The following is a 24,200-nucleotide window of genomic DNA, read 5'->3' as shown; positions in this document are numbered from 1 at the left end:
GATGCTCCATTTTTTTTGTCAGCGATGGCCTTTATGGTGTTTCCGGTGCATTTGGTAGAATGTTATGGAAATTCTAATTGTATATTTTGCCTGCTATCATTCGGACCTCAGTACTCCGTTTTGTTCCCATTCATATATAAAGTCTACATTACAGTCTATATTATTTTCCTGGGAATTGTCTTTTGAAAAAGCAATGTCACTGGAATCATTTTCTTCACATCTTTAGGAGGTTGAAAAACAGTACTAAAACTGGATTTAAGAAAAAAAAAAAAAAAAGAGAGACTGATGGTGCCTGTTTTTATCTCTCACCCATTTAGGTGGCACAGCTCAAGTGAGAAACAAATATGCTGGTAAAATCTGTTGTAATAATGAGTGAATATATGAAGCTTAATAATATTACGATAATATTTTATTGGTATCTGATGTTGACCTGTGCTACCACAGATATACACTGATCAGACATAACATTATGACCACCTGCCTATTATTGTGTTGGTCCCCCTTTTGCTGCTAAAACAGCCCTGATCCGTCGAGGCATGGACTTCACTAAATCCCCGAAGGTGTGCTGTGGCACCAAGATGTTAGCAGCAGATCCTTTAAGTCCTGTAAGTTGTGAGGTGTAGCCTCCATATTTAAAGAATACTTACAGATCTTACAGGATACTTTTGATAGATCCTGACCACTGCAGACCGGAGTTTTGGAGATGCTCTGATAGAGTCATCACCATTTGACCCTTGTCAAACTCGCTCAAATCCTTACACTTGCCCATTTTTCCTGCTTTTAACACATCAACATTGAGGACAAAATGTTCACTTGCTGCCTAATATATCCCACCCACTAACAGGTGCCATGATGAGGAGATCATCAGTCTTATTCACTTCACCGGTCACTGCTCATAATGTTATGGCTGATCGGTCTAACTAATCATGAATATCTACAATATCCACAGTTGATTTTAGTGTAAAAATTTCAGGAGTCTGCTAGTAAGCAGAAGACAAAAAGGAACTTCAGCTATCAGCTTGACAGTGATGCAAAGTGTACATACAAACAAACAAAAAGGTTTGAACAAGTTTTTTTAATGACCTAGTCAGAGCCAACACCTGAATCCAGCTAAAAATCTGTGGGGTGACCTGAAGCAGGCTGTACACAAGAGATGCTCTTATTTGTTGGATCTTAATTTATTTATTTTTAAATATTGTCATGACAAGATGAGACCTGTTGAAGGACTCTGAGCAGTGTAATCAAATCAAGTTTTAATATCACACTGATGGTGGAGAAGTTCTGGTTTAATTTTCATTAAAAAAAATCCTGTGCACACGCACACACAGTAAATATAAATTACCTACATGTACTAAAATCTACTATTGTGTAGTTGCCATAACAGTTATTCTACACTTCCAACAAATGTGGAAAAACCCCAACAACCTCTAACATTAAACCTGTTAATGTAGCTAGAATTGATCATTTCATTTCTCTCTTAATGCTGTGACGAAGCATTTAAAAAGCGTCGTGATAGAAAACAAAAAATCCTAGCTACATTAACAAGAAATGGTCAGAGATGTTTACCATCAGGACCTGAAGCAGGAAATGGTTGCTTGGAACTTGGGGTAGCATCAGGCTCTCTTCAAATCACCAACAGGGGGCAGCGCAATCCCAAATTACTAGATTACTCCAACAAATTCAAAGCGATAGAAGATAACAGTACCAAAACAGAACCAGATACAACGGTTACTTAAAAATCTTTATTGGCTTTTAAAACCACTTAGAAAATCTCACCTGTGAGTACTTTCCATTGAAAAAAAGAAAGAAACATTGCTAAAATGCGTCGGCAATATTAACAAGCTACTGTACATTGAGCAGTACACCAGACAACAGCACACAGAAAGGTTCTACTGTTTCAAAGAGACAGAAAGAAAACACTTTTTTTCCCTCTATCAGACCAGTCAGAAATACAGCATTAGACTCGATGTTCGATGAAACGTCTGTGTATCAAAAAAGTAAGGTTTCGATTTTTCCTTCGTGAAATAAAAAAAGTAAATAATCAGTGCCTTGATAAATGTCAGAACATAGAAAAAATATTTACAGTCTTCTTCACAAAGGCATTTTTTTGTAAAAAAAAAAAAAAAAAGAAAAAAAAAGAAAAAGTAAAATAAAATAATAATAATAAAAAAAAATTAGAAATGTATGAAAAAAAGAACACGTCTGAACTAAAACTTATAGAACAATATTAACTTAGCAAAAACACATAGGTTTTATTCAAAATAACACTACATTGTTTTTTTTGTTTTTTTTCCATCGTTCTTCTCTGGTCAACACAACCAGTCCCATATTTTTTTTTTTGTGGAGGGAGTGGTCACAAACATGTACTACAATAGATAGTTCAACATACATGCGCACGTACAATCATTGAATAACATAGTGAAGTATGTTCTCTTTTATTCACTTTTAATAAGGTTCAATTTTGTTTGCTTTTTTAATCTTTCTTATTCTCATGGATGAGAATGAGTAAAACGTGTATCTCATTGAGATTAGTGCACATTGCTACACAAGGCAATAATTCATCGTAATTTTCCAGGTCATATGTAACGTAATTCCCCTTTTTGTAATTTACCTTTTGCTAGCTTCAATTGTTCCATTTTGTCCTTTTTATAAACGTCTTCACAAAGGCATGGTTACAAAAAAAAAAAAAAAAAAAATCTTTAGTGCAATAAAGTGAACTTCCCAAGATTGCTGAATCATAAACCATTGAATTTCCAGTGCCTGCCACTCCAGGGTTCTCTGCGCAATACATTTGACTTTCACGATAAAATGAACATTTAATATATGACTACTCGTCGTCTTTTTATTTTATTTTTTTTTAAATATATAAACCATGCGTCTTCTCCTCTCTCAACGTATACATCACATCTGTAAAGCAGAGGACCAACAGACTCTCTAAGGAAAATGGCACATCAAGCAAGAGACCAAACAGACGGCATTACTTGCACTACACACAAAGCCCAGAAAACAACACACAGCATATTGTGCTGGCTATAGATTCAATATGAGCAATGTAATATTTCTTCTTTTGTTTTTTTTTGAGGGTATTCAAACCTAAAAATCATCACTTTAAGACAGCGTATTGATAAAATGATGTCATTTTTACATATGGGGGCATTAATATAGTGACTACAGATAGCCAACTTAAACTTTCATGAATCCTTTAAATGACTTTGGACAACATGCTTACCATCCATAATTACCTGTACATCAGATACATTTGCCATATACATACTATACACAAATATGATCCCACCCAAAGATCAAGTACCATAAAACCCTGTTTTATTCATCAAGTCCAACCGGTGTTCTTCAAAAATGATGTTAATTTGGAAGATGAATAGAACGAATCTCAAACGCTTAGAGTTTTTCAAAAGCGGTTCTTTGGTATGGATTTTAGATTGAATTTCAATGAATACCTAGTAGGTTGGACATGTGTTCACAAGACATAGCCTTCGATAGCATCTGGCCTATCACTATACTTTTCCGATTATGATACCATCATTTTGTTAGCTGTTAAATGGAACAAAACGTGAAGAAAATCAACATGGAATGTTAAAATATACTAACTTTAAGGGATGCGTTTGAAACACATCGATAATTCACAACAACAAAAAAGCCAAGCTTATATATATTTATATATAGAATTATTTGGAAATGCAGCAAGGCCTTTAAAAATCTTTCTGCACCTTGAAGCCTAAGCCTAAAGGCCTAGGATTTTGGAAAATAAGGCAGATTAATCTCCCTCATGTAATATTCACTTTTTTTCTCTCTCTCCTTTAAACAGTGTAGAAACAGCAAAATGTAATCCTCTTCATTACCCTTCCATTTAACAGTACAATTAGTATGGCCTATTGTTAAGTTTTCTAATTTTCTATTTATTAGATAGAACGTACTTACTGAAAATCATTTGGCAGATGCAAGTTTCTTTTATTGAGCACCTGTTAGCACCTAAAATCTTTTCATTTGACTGACAGTTAAGATATGCAAAAGTGATGGCAACTTCAGTCGAGATGTAAATTAAGTAAACTCCTTAGCAATGTAACTCACCCACATCCTTGCAAAGCCAAACACAACGCATATGCAAGACACTTAAAAACTCAGTGATTCATCATGCAAAATATTGCATTGAGTTTCACATCACTTACGATTCATGGGAACAGGATATTTAAAATGTCAACGTACTAAACAGACGTTAAAGTAAAAACAAACTGTATTAAAATGTCTATAAATGGGTAATAGAACCTTGTATTACCACAATAAAAGAAATGTGTGCACATTGGGGCCACAAGAAAGAAATGGTAAACTATAGACAGGTTGAGTCAGGATGAGAAGCCTGGAATGAACTGGGGAAAAAAATAATAACAACAACAACACCACCACACAATCCTATAAATGAACAATTCAGGTAAGACTGGCACTTCCCACTGGACTGACTGATCCAGTGTGTTGATGCAGTGGACAAATCACATTTAAAAAAAACAAAAAAACAAAGGACATTCACAAGAACAAAACAATCAACAAAAACCATAAATAGTGAAAAACAGCTACAACCACAACATAAAACACAAAAGGAAACAATACTAACCTAACATTTCCACTGTTGGTTGGTCTTTGTTCTCCAACCAGTCAAATCCAGCAGAATTCACAGTGTCATTGCATATCTGCTGAAACAACGGGTCGTTCTTCAGCTCCTCCAGTGTGGCGTCTTCATATTGGTCCTGTTGCTGACTTGGATCAAACAAAAGGTTAGGATCCAAAGTGTTCAGGTCATTGATGCTACCAGAAAGGTCAGAGGTCAAACGGATTTCACTAGAAAAGTCAGATGCTACTGCGCTCAGTTCTGATGCCACCTGCCCAACCAGTTGTGAGCTGGGATTGAGGCCATCCTCCCCCAAGAGATCCTTGACAGTGCTGTTAAAGTCCAGTTGCTCCTGCTGCTGCTGTTCTTCGCTCTGTTGTGACGTTTGAGACAGCAGCTGCTGCTGGCTGAGGTCTGGATCATGTTGAAGCTGCTGTTGGTCTTGTAGCTGCAATTGTAAATGTTGGTCTTGTAATTCCAATTGTTGGTCCTGGAGTTGCAATGGTTGTTCCTGAAGTTGCAACTGTTGATCTTGCAACAATTGTTGATCCTGTAGTTCCAACTGTTGATCCTGTAGTTGAAGCTGCTGCTCTTGTTGTAGCCCAGAGCCTGATTGTGCTTGGTCATCACTAGTGAAAGTAATTGATTCATCTCCAGTGCTTATGAGGAAACCAGGCTTCTGGAAGTCAAACTGTGAAGGACTTGAGCAGACAGACAGCTGCTGACCATGAAGATTAGTGCCTTCTGGGAAGGCCTGTGTAGTCTCCAAGATCTGCGTCAGGTTCATCCGGGCCGTGTACTTGGAGGGCATATTATTGACACCCAGCCCACGCACTGTATCATCCCCATCTGCATCCATTTTGCTCAGGAGCACACTGGTGATCTTAGCACTATTACTCTGCTGTCCCTGTTGGCTAATTGGCAACATCTCAGACTGCATCATTATGCTAAGTGGTACTGACTGGCTCCTTTGGGCCATGCTGTTGGCAGTGACCACCGAATGACTGTTGGAAAGAATGCTAAGAACCTCTGAGGTTATGGGAGAATTGAACGGTGAAACAGCAGACCTTGGAGTAGGGTTGGTTTGCACGGACGTGCCACTTAGGTTCCGCTGACGAACAGCAGGGCTCACACTGCGACACCTAAAGGTTACGCCTCCAGTCGCAGGTGTACAACCTGTAACTTTGTTGTCTAATGGTGCTGGCACAGCAAAACTTTCTTGCTTGTTCTCCATCACCTGTTGTCCTTGTACGGGTGACACAGCTGTTAATCGACCCAAATGCCCATCTTGGTGTCTGGATTGTGACTGAAAAGACTGCCCTGGTTTAGCAAATGCATGTGGTTTACGAAAGTGGTCCTCCACCAGGTCCTGATAGCTTGGAAGGAGTCCGATGGCGTTACTGTTGGAAACTGATGGGGAACCTGATGTGCTGTTATATCTATTGTTGATCCAATCCAGCTTGGCCTTGTCTGGGTGAGTGGCCATTGGTCTCTGCATGGGTTTGACTGGGCTACTGGACACTACACTGCCATCATGATAACCTGGTATATTGGAGTTAATGGGGGTAAACGCAAAGGGATTACGACATTCAACGGGACTCGGTGGGACACTACTACTGCAGTTGGACAATGGAGTGCTAATAGGTGTATGGCGACCACCTAAAATCCCATCAACTGGGGTAATAGGTGCCACTCTACAGCAAGGACTTTCCCTGGTTAATGTGTGGCCCCCTGGCAATATTTCAGAGGTAGGGGTTGGAGTCGGAGTCGGTGTCGGGGTCGGGGTGGGGGTAGGAGTGTGTACTGGAGTGGTGCTACTATGTGCAGAGTGGTAGAACTGAGTGCCAGGCTGGTGGGAGGAAAGGAGGGTGCTTTGAGCTGACTGGCCTTGTAAGGGTATATCAAGAGAACTAAGGTATGGCTGCAGACTGCTATTCAGTTTCATTTGCTCCTCCATCTGCACCAACTCTTCCACTATGCTATCTTGTGTCATGTCATCGTCATTGAAGGGGAAATAGTCTATGCTGGCTTGAGCTCCATCAAAATCAACAATGTCTTGCTGGAGAGTCAACTGAGCAGATGCTTCAGGAGATTGCGCCATCAATGGCAAGTGGCTAGCAGTTACCTGCTTTTGTTCTGCCTGTATCTGTTGAGAGTAGTCTTGTAATGAGCTCTTTAGCTCACTCACAGCAGATGCCTCCTGAGAAATGGCAATGGTAACTTGTTGCTGGCTCACAATTTGTTGCAATAAAGTTTGATCAGATGATGTGCTATTACAAGAGTCTATATCAGTAGGGCTTACTCCCGCTGAGCTGTCCCCAAGCTCAACCTGTGAAGAGCTCTGAGAGCTTATAATAGTCTGAGAAGTGTTTCCAATGGGAGTATCAGAAAGTGCCAGAATTTGTGTTGGAAGAGAGTTCTGTTTCAGAGTGACTTTACATGGAGCACTCTCTGGTCTTGCAGGAGTTCCTGGCCTCTGTATCTTCTTTGCGGCTATTACAAGACTGGGTTTAGGATTGTTGCTGGCATCCAAAGACTGCTGGGATATAAACACCCTCTTAACTGGGATCGCATGTGACTCCAAAACAGAGGCAGAACGCTTTCGAGGACTTTTCAATCCAAGACCATCTTTTGGTGACTGGACAGGTGGGGAAGCTGTGTCATTGGATCCAATGTCAGCATTCTGATTCATAACAGTCAGATACAAAGTACTCTCCTGATGATCACTGCTGTTATTGCTAATTGGGACAGCTGCCCCTATGATTGTACTTGGAGGAGTTGCAGAGTCACTTTTGGCTCTAGTAACTCTTTCAGGCACTGGGGATGCCTTGACAAGGAGAGAAGGTTCACTGGAAGCCCTAAATTTAGTGGCCCTCTCGTTCTTTTGCCCAATATTGTTCCCTTGTGCAGTGCTCTGCTTTTCTCCACCAGCAGATGAGATACTATCATTCACAGCTTCAGATGTTACCTTGACTTCACTAATGGAGGAAATGCATGGAATCGGGGTTGTGGCAGGACGGTTAACTCTTCCGGCTCCAGATGAATACAAAGTAGCTGAGCTGCCATTCTGAACTTGCTGAATTTGGTTCGACTCTTCCTGGGAAACGGTGCTACTGATGCCAGCTGAAGCAGGTCGTAACGGTGTTGGAGTGTTGCTACCACCACTGTTGTTGGGCGTCAGCGATATAGCAGTCATCTTGACGACGTTAACTGAGCTGACATGTGGAGTGGGCATCACTGTTTTTATTGGGCTGTTAGTAATAAGGAGTGTTGGGGGGGAACGAAGGGTTATGCCGCTTGTGGCAGAGGGTTTGGGGAGAATCTGGGCATACCTGTGCCTGGCTAACCTGTCACCAACAGGACTGGCAGGAATATTCTGCGGAGTTTTAGGCGACTGCTTAACGGGCTGGGTGACCACTTGGAAATTAACCGGTAAAACTTTTCCCTCTGTTGTTGCAACTGGACTTGGAGAAGTCATCAGCTGTCTATTCCTCTGGACCTTAAAAAAAAAAAAGAAAAAGAAAAAGAAAAAAAAAGCTAATCAAAATGGACATACTCGGGCAACCAGGTACTAAAGTCACTGCACGAAAACCATTACATTTTGAACACATGAAAACCATAAGTATAAGCTAAATTAATCACTACTAATTTTTCACTACCAGCTCCTTTTCTGTCAGCCCATGTATCATTTTGTTGATATGAGAACCTCATTAAGTCTTACGCTATACTAAACAATTGAGATTTTGTAAGGCTTAAAAGCAAAGCGTTTTAGGCAAGCGATCAGGCATAACATTCTGAGCACTGACAGGTGAAGTGAATAAGACTGATGATCTCCTCATCATGGCACCTGTTAGTGGGTGGGATATATTAGGCAGCAAGTGAACATTTTGTCCTCAAAGTTGACGTGTTAGAAGCAGGAAAAATGGGCAAGTGTAAGGATCTGAGCGAGTTTAACAAGGGCTAAATTGTGATGGCTAGATGACTGAATCAGAGCATCTCTAAAACTGCAGCTCTTGTGGGGTCTGGTCTGAAGTGGTTAGTATCTATCAAAAGTGGCTCAAAGAAGGTGACGGTCATGGGCGGCCAAGGCTCACTGATGCACGTGGGGAGCGAAGGCTGGCCCATGTGATCCGATCCAACAGACGAGCTACTGTTCCTCAAATTGCTGAAGTTGTTAATGCTGGTTCTGATAGAAAGGTGTCAGAATACACAGTGCATGACAGGTCAGGGCTGTTTTGGCAGCAAAAGGAGGACCACCACAACATTAGGCAGGTGGTCATAATTTTATGCCTGGTCAGTGCACATTTATTTCTTTTTCTGTCTTCAGTTATATCCATGTCACATGCCGGTCAGTTATTTTTGTATGGAAATCGGAAAAATCTGAAAAACTATTGTTTCCTAATTGAAAGCGGATAATAACAGAGAACCTCTTTTATATGAATATAAAATAATTCTCAATAATAAAAAAATGAAAATGTATATTATAAACATATTCGCCATTTTGAAAGCAATTTTGTAAAACAAAATAAAAGTAGTACAAAGTAATATATTTTTAATATATTTTGCTAATTTCAAAACACAACAGTCTTAATGCCCCCCACCCCCAAACATTCCTGTATGTTTTTTTTCCGGCTACGTAACAAGCTGACAATTAAAGACACTCCAAAATGAATAGTCATTCTCAGAGTGACGTCAGTATATTAATGGAATAAATAATTACCGTGATGGGGCTCGGTACTGCAGCCACCACAATACCTATTGCAGGCTGCGAGGACAACAAAGCTGGACTTCCAGAGGTGATACTAGACCCAGGGCCTGGTGTGCCTGCTTCTGCTCTTCTGGCTTGGGCATCACACGGCAACGGAGAAGTAAGTTTCTGTTCTTGCTGTTTCTTCTGAATCTTTCGCTGTAGCTGCTGCTTGGTGTCCACAGAGGGTGAAGGGAGAGTCTTCATTTGGGGCTGGAAGGAGTTGGTGTCTCCAGTTGGCACAAACGCAGAGGCCGGGGTGGGCGTTTTAACACCTAGAAGGATTTACAAGCATACGAAAAATGAAACACTAAACAATGCATAAATATTAAACATATCTAGGCATGGATCCTTAGAGGTAGTCCTTGCCTGTTGGGGTTGTTCCAGTCATAACAGTTAGTGCAGCCATGGACTTAGTGCCAATGTAGTGGCTGTTGAGTAAGAAGCGTGCTAAATCCTCCACACTGTCAAACTGGCGGCTCAGAACTTTCTGTGCCCATTCACACACCAGGCCACAGGCTGCAGAACGCATCTCATCCTCAGCACTGGGAGACTGACCAGTTGGCTCCAATAGCTCACACTGGGAAAAATGAGAGTTTGTTAATCTTGGTAAGTAATTTGGGTATTGTAGGGTTTTTTTTTTTTCCAACAATGAACAAAAGATTTAGTTAAAAAGAAAAACTATAGCCTCAATCCCTTTTATTTTATAATAATAGTAATAATAATGTAATAATAATATTATAATGAATAGCTGTGGGTAGAACTATGCTAACATTTCAATTCACAATACATAAATATTTAAAAATATTTTGAACAAAGTTTTAATGAAGAAAAATTATGAATGAGAAGACTCCTTTTATTTTTATATTGTTCATTTTTTAATCCATAACTAGAATTACCTAGCTTCCAAAGCAGATAGAGAGTGTTTAACTTCTCTGGCTTCTGTGTTTTGTGGAATATGGATGAACTAGCAGGGTTTTTTTTTTTTTTGGATATCAGTAAACGTTGTTTTTTTTGGATATCAGTCCACTGGTCAGGGTGTGCACAATATACACCATTTTCTCCCTCTGTTCATATTTTAACCAATTTTAGCTTCTTTGTGGTGAGATGAGAGGACAGTCACAAAGTTGTGTTGTGAAAAACTGTTCATTAGTATGGTAAAAAATTGTTAATTGTACATTAGCATCATACATCAAACAAGAACATTTCCCTAATTTCCCCTTAAATCTGACAATTCCTGGTTTGGTTAATATGATATTTGGGGGAAAGGAAAAGCTTTGGATCTGAGAATTGCCTGATTAAGACTTACCCCATCTCCTGGTTTATGCAAGTCCAGGTTGGGCAAAGATGGCATATGCACAAAAGCTTTTTTCCTCAGTCCACTATAACAGTATGTGAGAAGCTGTTAAGTGTCATAACATAGAAACGCTCTGGGTTAAATACCAAAACACAGATCTGTAACAACATTTAGAGACTAGCCAGACACACATGAGAAAGGATTTCTTGGCCTTTCAAGGCTGAAAAGGATATTTAGATTTTCCTCGCATTCCAAGGCGACGTGCTTTCATGTTTGGAAAGACATTTTTCATGATCTTTCCAAAATCAGCAGCACTTAGAGGATGGTAGCCAAGATTGTCACAATAGCTCCTGTAATGCAAACCCAAAAAATGATTAGCTGTACTTAAAGGAAAATAGAAAAACATTCAACTGGAATCAGTGTTGTTGTGAAACAGGTTGTCTCAAAATCATGAATAAATAAAGCCCATTTGAGTCTAATGTTAACCACAAAGTGGATCAAAGTGATTCAATTTTCAGCCACGTTAGCCTTTATGATGGGGATCGTCAACTGGTGGAATAGCAAAAGTGACCACTTCAAATATACAGTAACACTAAAAACACACTGTTTTGAGGCTTGTTGCAACCAATCCTTACAATTATTTACACACACTCTCATTCACTCAACTGTGTGAACTGACCTGTTCCGAACCCGAGACCCAACACATACACATCAATAACTCCACCCACATTATAACTGTTTACATGCTTGTATTTGCACACTATTCAATTGCTGCTGTTGCTATTTTTGCGCATTTCAAACTGTCACCATACGTATATACGTATATGTCACCATACGTATACGTATATACGCTATACGTATATGTCTACAAGCATATATGAGAAACCACTTGTTTACAGCTCCTCTAATTTGCACATTTTTCAGCGCTGTGTCCTGTACTGCTTTGTGTCGTTTTTGAATTGTCTGTTTGCACTGTCTTTTGTCTTGCACTGTTTGCACTTTATGTAGCTAGGATAACTTTCTGTCCTTAGCTCTGTATTGTTGTTTTGTTTTGTAGCTATATGCTGTTTTTATGTAGCAACAGGGTCCTGGAGCAACGCTGTCTCATTTTACTATGCACTGCGTCAGCTACATATGGTCGAATTGACAATAAAAGCTTCTTGACGTGACGTTAACCAATAGTGGTAATGTGAGGTGCCTCATAACGTTAAATAAACAATGACTGTGTATTGCCTTATTTATAGCCATAAACTACTCTTTTAACAGGTAAACATTAAAAAGTAAAAAGTTGCCATTAAGTCATTTCAGGACAGTATCCTCACTTTATAAAGCAAGACATATTATATAACTAAACCTTAAAATTTTAGATACAGTTTAAAGGAGAAATTCACTTCCAGAACAAAAATTTCCTCACCCCCTTATCACCCAAGATGTTCATATCTTTCTTTCTTCAGCCATGAAGAAATGATATATAATATAATAAAAAAAGAATTAAAAAAAAAACTCTATTCTTTTTAACCACAAAAGCACATCTAGCACTAGCTCTGGGATGAGCGTCCATGACACGACGTAATCATGTTAGAAGGTCACACGTGACGTAGGTGGAGCTACAGACCCTGTGTTTACAAAGCGAATGTGCAAAGACCAAGGAAGTGCAAATAAGTCAAACGCTCTTTACTAACAAAAAGGTTGATATCCAGGTGCAGAGAGACACAGCTTCAATCACTCGGGATTTTTGAGCAGTCACGTCATTTCTAAGTGAACGTAATCTTTTAAGTTTAAAACGATTTCCACATCCAGGGCACACACACCATTTTAAACAAAGATCTGACAAAGACATAACTTTGTGTCATTCCACAAGCAAAAAACTTTGGAGCGGTCTTCATCTACTTCTTGAGATTTATTGGCAGATAACAAACAACAAAATGGTGTATTTCCACCAACAACTGGTATGGAGTGTGGATCAAAACGACTTACTTTTTTAAATCCTTTCCCACAGATTAGGTCTTTTAAGATACTGAAAAATAAAACTAAAACACTAATTTCTCTAGCTATTTTGTAAAACCTCTCTCGGTATAACTTCGTAGCGGTCCTCCTTCTCCAAACTAGTAAACACTGGGTCCGTTGTTCCACCTACATCATGCGTGACCTTCCGACGTGATTACGTAGGTACTAGTACGCTACGTATTAGGTAATCACGTCAAAAGGTCATGCTTGACGAAATAACGTGACTGCTCAAAAATTTCCTTTAAAAAATCCTGAGCGATTGAAGCTGTGGTTGCTCGCTCTGCACCTGAATATCAACACACCCAGACATTCTCATTGTACTTTTTTGTTAGTAAAGAGAGTTTGATTTATTTGCACTTCCTTGGTCTTTGCACGTTTGCTTTGTAAACACTGGGTCTGCAGTTCCGCTTACGTCACGTGTGACCTTTCGACATGATTACGTAGTATGTAGCGTCGTGGACGTGCATCCCAGAGCTAGTGCTAGAAAAGCTTTTGTAGTCAAAAAATGGCTGATCGCTTCACTAGATAAGAGCCTTCTTCCTGGGCTGGGATCGTTTAGAGATCTCTGAAGCTGCATTTTGGAAGGTCAAACTCGGGGGCACCATTGAAGTCCACTATATGGAAAAAAATCCTGAAATGTTTTCCTCAAAAACTATTATTTCTTTACGACTGAAGAAAGAAAGACATGAACATCTTGGATGACAAGGGGGTGAGGAAGATTTTTGTTCTGGAAGTGAACTTCTCCTTTAAGCATCATGCATTTTACACTCCTTTATATTCCAATACAAAAATATGCCATCTTAAAAGATGTTTCATAACATCTGACTTGTAAGTAATGTGACCTAATAAATGAAATGACGCTTACTTGTACTCATCATACACCTCTTGTTTTGGCAGTGAGGTCTCCGGATGCTCCTCTAAGTGATTCCGAATCCAGTTGAAAGCGTTCATCTGTTGGGTCCGACTGGATGACATGGAATTCTGGTCGCTAGAAGAGAAATAGGAAAAAAATTAATTTTTTTCCCCCTCTCCAGATTCTAGTATTACAGATTTGTCTCTGCTTGTAGGTCTCGCTTATATGTCATGACAAGCTTTTAGTTTGTTTGACTTAAATAGAGTTGTAAAATGTTAATACCATGTTGCAGGACTTGTAGACCCCCTCTGATTTTCAGTCCTATTGGACATCATGGTGAGAATTAGGGATTGCAGTGATGAATAGATATGGGGAAACAAATGACAAAACACAGGATGCTGGGTATTGCAGTGCCAAAAAATCTGCAAAATATTGTTTTTAGTGGCATGATACGTTCATGAAGATTCATACAGTAATGGAAAAAGCATATGAACGAAGAGGGAAAGACAACACAGAAATAATATCACTACATTCATGACGGATGGTGTTCAGATTATGTGGGCGCATATAAGGAGAGCATGAACAGCGATGATGAAGCCGGGGGCATGTGCAAGATAACGGACGATGAACATGAGCTAGAATGTGAACAAAAATGAAAACGGGGGATGAATGATTATGAAAACACACCACAATTTAAAGACTGCAATGTAATCATTGTTTCATGTATGAACGTACCTTTTGTCATTACCACTGCTGGGACCAGAAGGCAACTTAAGGTAGAGGTAGAGTTTTTCAATGTCTGTAAACTTCTCAACATCTTGCTGTGTGAGAAAGACATAAAACAGAGAGAGAGAGAGAGAGAGAGAGAGAAGAATAAATGAGAGCAAACATCTGATCAAGTCTTTAGCCTTACTCCAAAAACCCATTCTGAAATGGTACAATAGTGTCATATAAATCAGTACAACACACACACACACACACACACACACTACTGCATTTAAACCATGTTTACTTTGAGCTAGACTTTATGATGAGATTATATTCATAATATAATGCCTAAATATTTGTCTAAGGGTCACTATTATTTTATATTAAATTCTTTTCAGACATTTTGGATAAAAATCTTTTAAATTACAGCTCTCCTTGTGGATCATTTGCTAGCAAAGCCTCAGGCAAATATACATCATGTTAAGATACCATAAAGTATCATGATACATGATTATTACTTTTTTTCCACATCGCCCACTACTGTTCACCTTTTTTGCACCTCTAGACCAGTTTTTCTAAAAACTGGATCAGCTGATTATTAACCCTTTATTAACCTGGAGTTGGGCCAGGTGTGTTAACGTTAAGGAGAAATGTGGGTCCTGAGTTAAGATCTTGTCTCTCTCTCATATATATATATATATATATATATTTCACCTGGTTCAGTCTCAGGCAAAGTTCAAGGATGAGCATACTGCCTCTTTTATTGCTCCAGGGCTTTAAATAGCTTTCATTAACACATTGTGATGATTTGTTTGGGCAAATTATAGTTTGAATATGAATTTTTCACACCATGTTTGAACAGATGCTAAAAAGCGACAGCCCTAGTATACACATGGTCTGTATATATAAATGTATTTTATACTATTGACCTATTTCTTTGAATTCACTTGCATTTTTTTTTTTTTACTGATGTGTAAATTGGTCCATGTCCGTCATTCTTTTTAAGATCTACTTCTCCTAAACTCATTTACGATATACAGCGCAGCAACGTTTTAGAAGCAAACTTCACTTGGCATCATCCTAACTCTCAATTTTTTTAGGTTTTAACATTCTGAATGAAAGAGCAGACATTATCGGGCGACAGAGGAATAAAATGTGCTGGTATCCAACATAAACAAATCCTGAGCTGCTGTGTGCCAGTTGCCATGTAAACCCCGACAGCAAGAACGCATGTCAATGCTGGCACGCTGGCAACACGTCTTTTCAGCCAGAGCTCCGCCTCACCTCGCTTCGATTGGCTTGTGCGAATGAATTCATTTCAGCTCTTCCTATTCCATTTGTCTCTATGTTGCTAGGGGAAACCGCTGCTCATGAATGGGTTAAGAATGGTCAACCAATGAGCAGTAAATGGAAAAAATAAAACAAATGACTAGCCTGGTCAAAACATACTACCTATTTGAAAGGACTGATGGGTGAATAATGTGCTTCCTTCATTACTGCACTGGATTCATCTGAGCAGTGAGAATGAATGGTGAACAAATCCGAGCTTGGAGATAGATGATCCGCAGTTGTACGATTAATCTGACAGACAGCCTCCTTTTACGGATACTGAACAGGCAATTATCTATCCGTCATCGTGAGGTGGTCTTTGTACAACATCTCGACATGAAAAGGCTACAAAACACAAAAACCACTCCTACTGTATGAACTCTGATACATCTATGTGTGGCCACAGGTTGCAGAGTTATTAAATAAGGGTGTTTATTAGAAAAACAATATAGTAAATCAGAGATATTTTTATATGGTCTTTTCATCACAGCGTCAAGACAGCTGTGTATCAGGGCTATTAGTTTAAGATGATTTATTAGGAGGAAAGCGTCCAAGTCCGTTATCCAATGTAAACCCACACAGAGTCTGGGTTTTACTTACGCTACACTAAAGCCTACAGTGACAGAGTCTGCATTAGTGGCCTGGCAAAGCATCAGCCGAAATCGTGTGATGTTAATGAGCTATTGAGTCCAAGCTGAGTATCGGGTGTCTTTAAAGTCTTAGGTTGTGGGTGGCTACAGAGTGAAGGGGTTAGCGTTTCAGCAATAACAAACTGAAATAACTGAACAAAATACCCTGCCCCAATTTGCACCACCTCTGCTGTATACACTTATTCTCACATGGCTTTCCAAACTATTTTCCCCTTGCAGATAAAAATGTAGGACTCCTGCCAAGTGGAGTATGAAGTGGTGGTAATGATGGGAATGTGAGGAAAAGTTCCATCCATAGTACCATCAGTAAAGGTTCTAATACGGCGTATGACCTTGTAAAGACAGCAGATCTTACTAATCAGAGCTAGATAATTTGAATGGTACGGATGCTGTTAAAATATTTCATATATATACCTTTAACTTGCAAGCATTTTTAATGAAGGGAAATACATGTCGTACTATCTGCAGCAAAGAAAATGGCTTGGTTCTTGTGTAGCTTAAGAAATTAAACAGGTATGTTCTGTTTAAGTGGAAACAAAACAATGTAATGGAAAATTCTGTCAAGCGGAGTCACTAAAAACAAACAGACTTCACCGTATACTCAGAATTTTTTCTTTTGCATGCCAGTCAGGACTAAAGTTCATCAAGTCAATTTGTTAACAGTTATAAAACCTACCAACTACGGACTAACCATCAATACACGCGACTAACCAATTAAAACACAATTATTTAATCTTACAGTAATATAATTATTATTAACCCAAAATCATTTCCAATCATGGACATCTTTGAGCTCACGTATGAGAAAGAGGGTAGAGTGTGTTACAGAAAGCATGTGATAACCTTTACGCTCTATGGTCAGTAGATGGTTTGACCAGCCTTGTCATAGGGGAGACCTAACTGATAGGTGGAAACTGGCCAAGACTAAATTACCCAGAAAAACTCTTGTCCATATACATAAACAAATGTATATATTCAGGCAGAAGCAAACACACACAAACATTAGGAATTAGGCAGCATAATTACATAATAATTACAGATCATCAAAATCAACAGTAATGTAGATTCACAGTTAAAGCAATGTTCTTCCAGTTTCTACATCCAGAGTTATGTTCTACTGATTCAGCTTTCTCTTTTCTGCTCTAAGAGTTTAATCGCTCATGCTCTCATTGTGTGGAAGGCGATGGGAATGGAGACGTGACTAAATGCTGGAGAAAATGAGTGATTTTTTAGGATAAGAAACTACATATTAATAATAATAATAATAATAATAATAATAATAACAACAATAACAATAACAACAACAACAACTCACTATTGTGTTCCACCAAAGTAAAAAAAAAATTCTACAGCGACATTTTAGATATTAGATGCTCCTGAAGAATGTCCTGAAAGTTGATAAGAGCGACAACTAATAATTAATGCCATATTAAAGCCATGTGCCATCTTGGGCATTGGCATATGTTCTTAGGAACGAGACAACAAAAATAACTATGCTAAAATTCAATATTAAATATATTTTCGAGAAGCACTTCTTCCACCATGCCATGTAGTTTGTTAACAGTATGCTTAAATGGTCTTTATTTGTCACATATACACTATATTGCCAAAAGTATTCGCTCACCTGCCTTGACTCGCATATGAACTTAAGTGACATCCCATTCCTAATCCATAGGGTTCAATATGACGTTGGTCCACCCTTTGCAGCTATAACAGCTTCAACACTTCTGGGAAGGCTGTCCACAAGGTTTAGGAGTGTGTTTATGGGAATTTTTGACCATTCTTCCAGAAGCGCATTTGTGAGGTCACACACTGATGTTGGACGAGAAGGCCTGGCTCTCAGTCTCCACTCTAATTCATCCCAAAGGTGTTCTATCGGGTTGAGGTCAGGACTCTGTGCAGGCCAGTCAAGTTCATCCACACCAGACTCTGTCATCCATGTCTTTATGGACCTTGCTTTGTGCACTGGTGCACAGTCATGTTGGAAGAGGAAGGGGCCAGCTCCAAACTGTTCCCACAAAGTTGGGAGCATGGAATTGTCCAAAATGTCTTGGTATGCTGAAGCATTCAGGGTTCCTTTCACTGGAACTAAGGGGACAAGCCCAGCTCCTGAAAAACAACCCCACACCATAATCCCCCCTCCACCAAACTTTACACTTGGCACAATGCAGTCAGACAAGTACCGTTCTCCTGGCAACCGCCAAACCCAGACTCGTCCATCAGATTGCCAGATGGAGAAGCGCGATTCGTCACTCCAGAGAACGCGTCTCCACTGCTCTAGAGTCCAGTGGCGGCGTGCTTTACACCCCTGCATCCGACGCTTTGCATTGCACTTGGTGATGTACGGCTTGGATGCAGCTGCTCGGCCATGGAAACCCATTCCATGAAGCTCTCTGCGCACTGTTCTTGAGCTAATCTGAAGGCCACATGAAGTCTGGAGGTCTGTAGCGATTGACTCTGCAGAAAGTTGGAGACCTCTTCGCACTATGCGCCTCAGCATCCGCTGACCCCGCTCCGTCAGTTTACGTGGCCTACCACTTCGTGGCTGAGTTGCTGTCGTTCCCAAACACTTCCACGTTCTTATAATACAGCTGACAGTTGACTGTGGAATATTTAGGAGCGAGGAAATTTCACGACTGGATTTGTTGCACAGGTGGCATCCTATCACAGTTCCACGCTGGAATTCACTGAGCTCCTGAGAGCGAACCATTCTTTCACAAATGTTTGTAAAAACAGTCTGCATGCCTAGGTGCTTGATTTTATACACCTGTGGCCATGGAAGTGATTGGAACACCTGATTCTGATTATTTGGATGGGTGAATACTTTTGGCAATATAGTGTACATTACTGCCTTGGTTGCTAAGCAACATGATGGAAATATTAGAGGCTTGATATGTGGAGAACAATGGATTTATTGGTTTAAAGCCTGGTGCATTAACATGAATATGAATTATTGTGATGTGGCCAAAACGAGACATTACTTTATAATCAGATTATAGATCGCTAGCGTCTTTTACAACCGATTTCGAGATGCTTGTGAAACACGGCACATGCCAGTAATGCTTCTATTCTGCACACTGAACTTTAACTTCATCTGTACATGTGGTACATCACTGTAGTGTTACTACATGCAACAAAATTGCACATCAACTTCTCTCTTTTTCATATTATTTCTATTCGTTCGGAATTTTAACTTATTTCTACGCACAGTCTAAGGAAGAGCAGGCCGGGATTTCATTTCACTCAAGCCGTATACTCTATACGCTTCATGCCACATTTATATGAACGTTAATAATTTGCACATTATACATGTACAATCATTTTTCTGTGTTTGTATAACTGGCATAAATTCCATTATAAAATATTATTATATATATATATATATATATATATATATATATATATATATATATATATATATATATATATATATATATATATATATACACACATATACATACATATACACACACACACACACAGTATTATCTTTCGGCCTTCTGTTTTACTGCTGCTACATACCTCCAACAGTGTAATAATACTGGAGATTCATTCGCTGTACAGCACATATACTGTTATCGTAGCTGTATATATTCAATTCTTATCCTTTATTTCACTAAGATTGTACTGTGAGCAACTGAGACTTAAAGATTTCCCTGAAGGAATCCATTATTACAAGTATTATGTTTCTGATAACCATGTTCATGACACATGAAATCTAGAATCTTGAGCGTTTCAATCCACATTGTGCCAGAGGAACAGACTGTCCTTGTGTATATAATTAATCTATTCTTTTTCTCCTCACGTACAGAAATGAAGCGTAAACTCCATAGAAATCCAGCGAAATCGGTCTCACAAACGTTTTTTCGATGATGACCTGCTTACAATCACGATTATGACAATTATATATTTGAATGTTAGATTTATTAATGAAATTAAATGCACTGTTATTCTGAACACAACAGGATGCAGATCATACAGAATGCGTGTGTGGTGAGTCTGGTGTGCAACATCATGTGTGCAGATAATATCTATTAACACTTGATTTTTCCTGCTCAACCGAATTTTAAGCTTGTGCCGGATTAAGATGATGCCCTTTACTGGCCTTCACTCTACTACCATTAGGAGGCTGTACAGTCAGCACCAGAATTATTGGTACCCTTTAAATGATTATATAAAACGGAAATGTCCGATCTTATCCACAAGGGGCCGGTGTGGGTATGAGTTTTCATTCCAAATGAACGGAAGCCACATCTGAGTCTACCGAAAGCCAAGATCAGCTGATTACAAAGTTGGACTCAGGTGTAGCTTCTGCTTGATTGGTATGCACCCACCCCGGCCCATTGCATATAACATTGGACACCTCTGGTTACCCACAAGTCATTGATATGTGTATGGTTAAATTATAAAGTTCCCATCTTGCATGAGTGAGCAAGAACAGGTTTAATAACCTGAGAAACGCTTAGGGAGAAAATACATTTTAGTGAAGCTGAGATAGAAATACTGTCGAACATAACTGGGGGAAAAAAAAGGCGCAGATGATGAAAAACGGACCTAACGGAGATAAAATTAATAAATGAACACAAAGAAGAATGTTCCAAAAAGTTTTCTCCAAGTCTTTTGCACTCCGTCACTTTATTAATGGCTTCACAGAGGCATATACAGGCAGTTATGGAACTGTGTTCTGTCGAAGGTCACGATCAAGTAGAGAACTGAACTGTTTCCCGACCTCACACCTGCAGGCAGTGTGGTGATTTATTTATAGCCAGGTTTGCATTCATTTTAATATTCAAAGGTCAGATTTAACCAAAGTCAGATTTAATTAAGGCTTTATTTATAAATAGAGACAATGCTCCATCCTGAGCTCTCAGCAGGTGCAGCTCTTGCTGGATAAAAAGTCTTTAGAACTCATATAGGTAGCGATGAGGACTAAAATGTGATGATAGAGACTTACAAATGACTCTAAACTACACTAGATTACAGTACACTTTAATATGAGGTTTCTCCGTGTGCAGATATTAATGCTATTTTCTACTATTGTTGTTAGATACACCACCCTACTCACTGTGCTTAGGATATCCAAGTCAGAGTGATGCTCTGTGTTTAGACGGAGACCGACAGAGACATCACCCGGAGTCATGTGACCCATCTAAATGGCATTACTTATGAAAAATGATGCATCTTGCTCACATTATTGGTCAGTGTGAAATAGAAAGACATTCTGGTACCAAGTTGGTAAAACATTGCTGGGAAAAGTGCAGATCAAAATCCTTGCTGAAACAAACAAACATCAAGAACCAGATTCTTCCAACCATGGAAGGGAAATGAGTGTGTGTGTGTGTGGAGAGGGTGGGACATATTCCTTCTAGAGAGCATTTTATTGGATGAACACAAGGCTAGTATAGAAGTAGGTCAAAGAATTGTACAAGTGACAGACTACACAAGGAAAACCCGAATATCTCGAAAGCAAATAATTTTTGTATTTTATGCATATAATTGTGTTGATGTCCGTAAGACTAACAGCTAACTGTTAAAAATCTCAAACACCATTTGGATTTCTATTTCTAACTTTAAAGTTAAGACTAGAAATTGTCACATATCACATCAAAGCCGACGATGCGATTTTGCAAAAAAGATACAACAGATAGTTCATTTATTTTTAATAACGGTGCCAATAATTCTGGACCTGACTGGATTATGCTTTATTACAACTGACATTTGCTAATAAGTTAGAAAAATGTGCTTTCACAGTGCTATTTTAGCTACAGTACAATTTGCCTGACACGAGCATTTGATAATATCCTCAGGCTGTAATAGACTGCCCGACATATCAGTAATACTCTACAGTAATTAGTGACGTGTTATTTAATTAAGCTTCATTAAGAGTTCTGTAGTAACTGAGAAATGAATAACCTGAAAATATTTAAAGTTTTTTTGTAAGAATAATACAACTAAGGTAATCTGATTAAGTGGAAAAAAAAAGTGTTATATTAATCAATTATCAAAAAATCATTAGTTGCAACCCTAGGACCTTAAACAAAGACCAGAAACCTATTATACCAGCAGTCCATTATACCAGCTTCCAATATACTTGGACACGCCTTGGACAGAGACAAGAGGTAAAAGGCATTTAGAAGAAAAGAAAAGGCATTAAAGAAGAAAAATAATTTACATTCGGCTTCAGCCTATATTACGTCAGAGTCTACTATAAATCAGAGTGTACATTAGGACACAGTGTACATTAGGCCACCGTCTACACCAGGCTAGAATTTACACTAGGCCACAGTCTACATTAGGCCACCGTCTACAACAGGCTAGAATTTACACTAGGCCACAGTCTACATTAGGCCAGAATCTACACCAGGCTAGAATTTACACTAGGCCACAGTCTACACCAGGCTAGAATTTACACCAGGCCACCGTCTACATTAGGCCACCGTCTACACCAGGCTAGAATTTACACCAGGCCACCGTCTACATTAGGCCACCGTCTACACCAGGCTAGAATTTACACTAGGCCACCGTCTACACCAGGCTAGAATTTACACCAGGCCACCGTCTACACCAGGCTAGAATTTACACCAGGCCACCGTCTACACCAGGCTAGAATTTACACCAGGCCACAGTCTACATTAGGCCAGAATCTACACCAGGTCACAGTCTACATTAGGCCAGAATCTACACCAGGTCACAGTATACACCAGGCCAGAATCTACACCAGGTCACAGTATACACCAGGCCAGAATCTACACCAGGTCACAGTATACACCAGGCCAGAATCTACACCAGGTCACAGTCTACATTAGGTAGGCCACAGTCTACACCAGGCCAGAGTCTACACCAGGCCAGAGTCTACACCAGGTCACAGTCTACACCAGGCCAGAGTCTACACCAGGTCACAGTCTACACCAGGCCAGAGTCTACACCAGGTCACAGTCTACACCAGGCCAGAGTCTACACCAGGCCAGAGTCTACACCAGGTCACAGTCTACACCAGGTCACAGTCTACACCAGGTCACAGTCTACACCAGGTCACAGTCTACACCAGGTCACAGTCTACACCAGGTCACAGTCTACACCAGGTCACAGTCTACACCAGGTCACAGTCTACACCAGGTCACAGTCTACACCAGGTCACAGTCTACACCAGGTCACAGTCTACACCAGGTCACAGTCTACACCAGGTCACAGTCTACATTAGGCCAGAGTCTACACCAGGTCACAGTCTACATTAGGCCAGAGTCTACACCAGGTCACAGTCTACATTAGGCCAGAGTCTACACCAGGTCACAGTCTACATTAGGCCAGAGTCTACACCAGGTCACAGTCTACATTAGGCCAGAGTCTACACCAGGTCACAGTCTACATTAGGCCAGAGTCTACACCAGGTCACAGTCTACATTAGGCCAGAGTCTACACCAGGTCACAGTCTACATTAGGCCAGAATCTACACCAGGTCACAGTCTACATTAGGCCAGAATCTACACCAGGTCACAGTCTACATTAGGCCAGAATCTACACCAGGTCACAGTCTACATTAGGCCAGAATCTACACCAGGTCACAGTCTACATTAGGCCAGAATCTACACCAGGTCACAGTCTACATTAGGCCAGAATCTACACCAGGTCACAGTCTACATTAGGCCAGAATCTACACCAGGTCACAGTCTACATTAGGCCAGAATCTACACCAGGTCACAGTCTACATTAGGCCAGAATCTACACCAGGTCACAGTCTACATTAGGCCAGAATCTACACCAGGTCACAGTCTACATTAGGCCAGAATCTACACCAGGTCACAGTCTACATTAGGCCAGAATCTACACCAGGTCACAGTCTACATTAGGCCAGAATCTACACCAGGTCACAGTCTACATTAGGCCAGAATCTACACCAGGTCACAGTCTACATTAGGCCAGAATCTACACCAGGTCACAGTCTACATTAGGCCAGAATCTACACCAGGTCACAGTCTACATTAGGCCAG

At 39.8% G+C, this 24,200-nt stretch overlaps 1 protein-coding gene across 3 annotated transcripts in view; it reads right to left on the bottom strand.

Moving 5' to 3' along the window:
- Nucleotides 1-1,722: 1,722 nt before the first annotated feature.
- LOC131364671 (DNA-binding protein RFX7) overlaps nucleotides 1,723-24,200 on the bottom strand; it is a 27,154-nt gene continuing 4,676 nt past the window's right edge. The window contains exons 3-10 of one of the 3 annotated variants that reach the window (XM_058407911.1): nucleotides 14,261-14,346; nucleotides 13,808-13,846; nucleotides 13,538-13,660; nucleotides 10,899-11,015; nucleotides 10,678-10,762; nucleotides 9,738-9,948; nucleotides 9,342-9,643; nucleotides 1,723-8,120 (exon numbers count right to left, since the gene is read on the bottom strand). In XM_058407911.1, the coding sequence (XP_058263894.1) occupies nucleotides 4,623-8,120; nucleotides 9,342-9,643; nucleotides 9,738-9,948; nucleotides 10,678-10,762; nucleotides 10,899-11,015; nucleotides 13,538-13,660; nucleotides 13,808-13,846; nucleotides 14,261-14,346 (4,461 nt within the window). In that variant the 3' untranslated portion in view covers nucleotides 1,723-4,622. Of the gene's footprint in view, nucleotides 8,121-9,341; nucleotides 9,644-9,737; nucleotides 9,949-10,267; nucleotides 10,644-10,677; nucleotides 10,763-10,898; nucleotides 11,016-12,642; nucleotides 12,912-13,537; nucleotides 13,661-13,807; nucleotides 13,847-14,260; nucleotides 14,347-24,200 lie in introns of those variants that run through there. The other 2 variants (XM_058407912.1, XM_058407913.1) reach the window with 2 other exon arrangements.

The sequence above is a fragment of the Hemibagrus wyckioides genome, linkage group LG14, assembly GCF_019097595.1.
Source record: "Hemibagrus wyckioides isolate EC202008001 linkage group LG14, SWU_Hwy_1.0, whole genome shotgun sequence".
Lineage (NCBI taxonomy): Eukaryota > Metazoa > Chordata > Actinopteri > Siluriformes > Bagridae > Hemibagrus > Hemibagrus wyckioides.
Note: the sequence above shows the minus strand (reverse complement) of the source record. Positions and strands in the feature narration are given on the sequence as shown.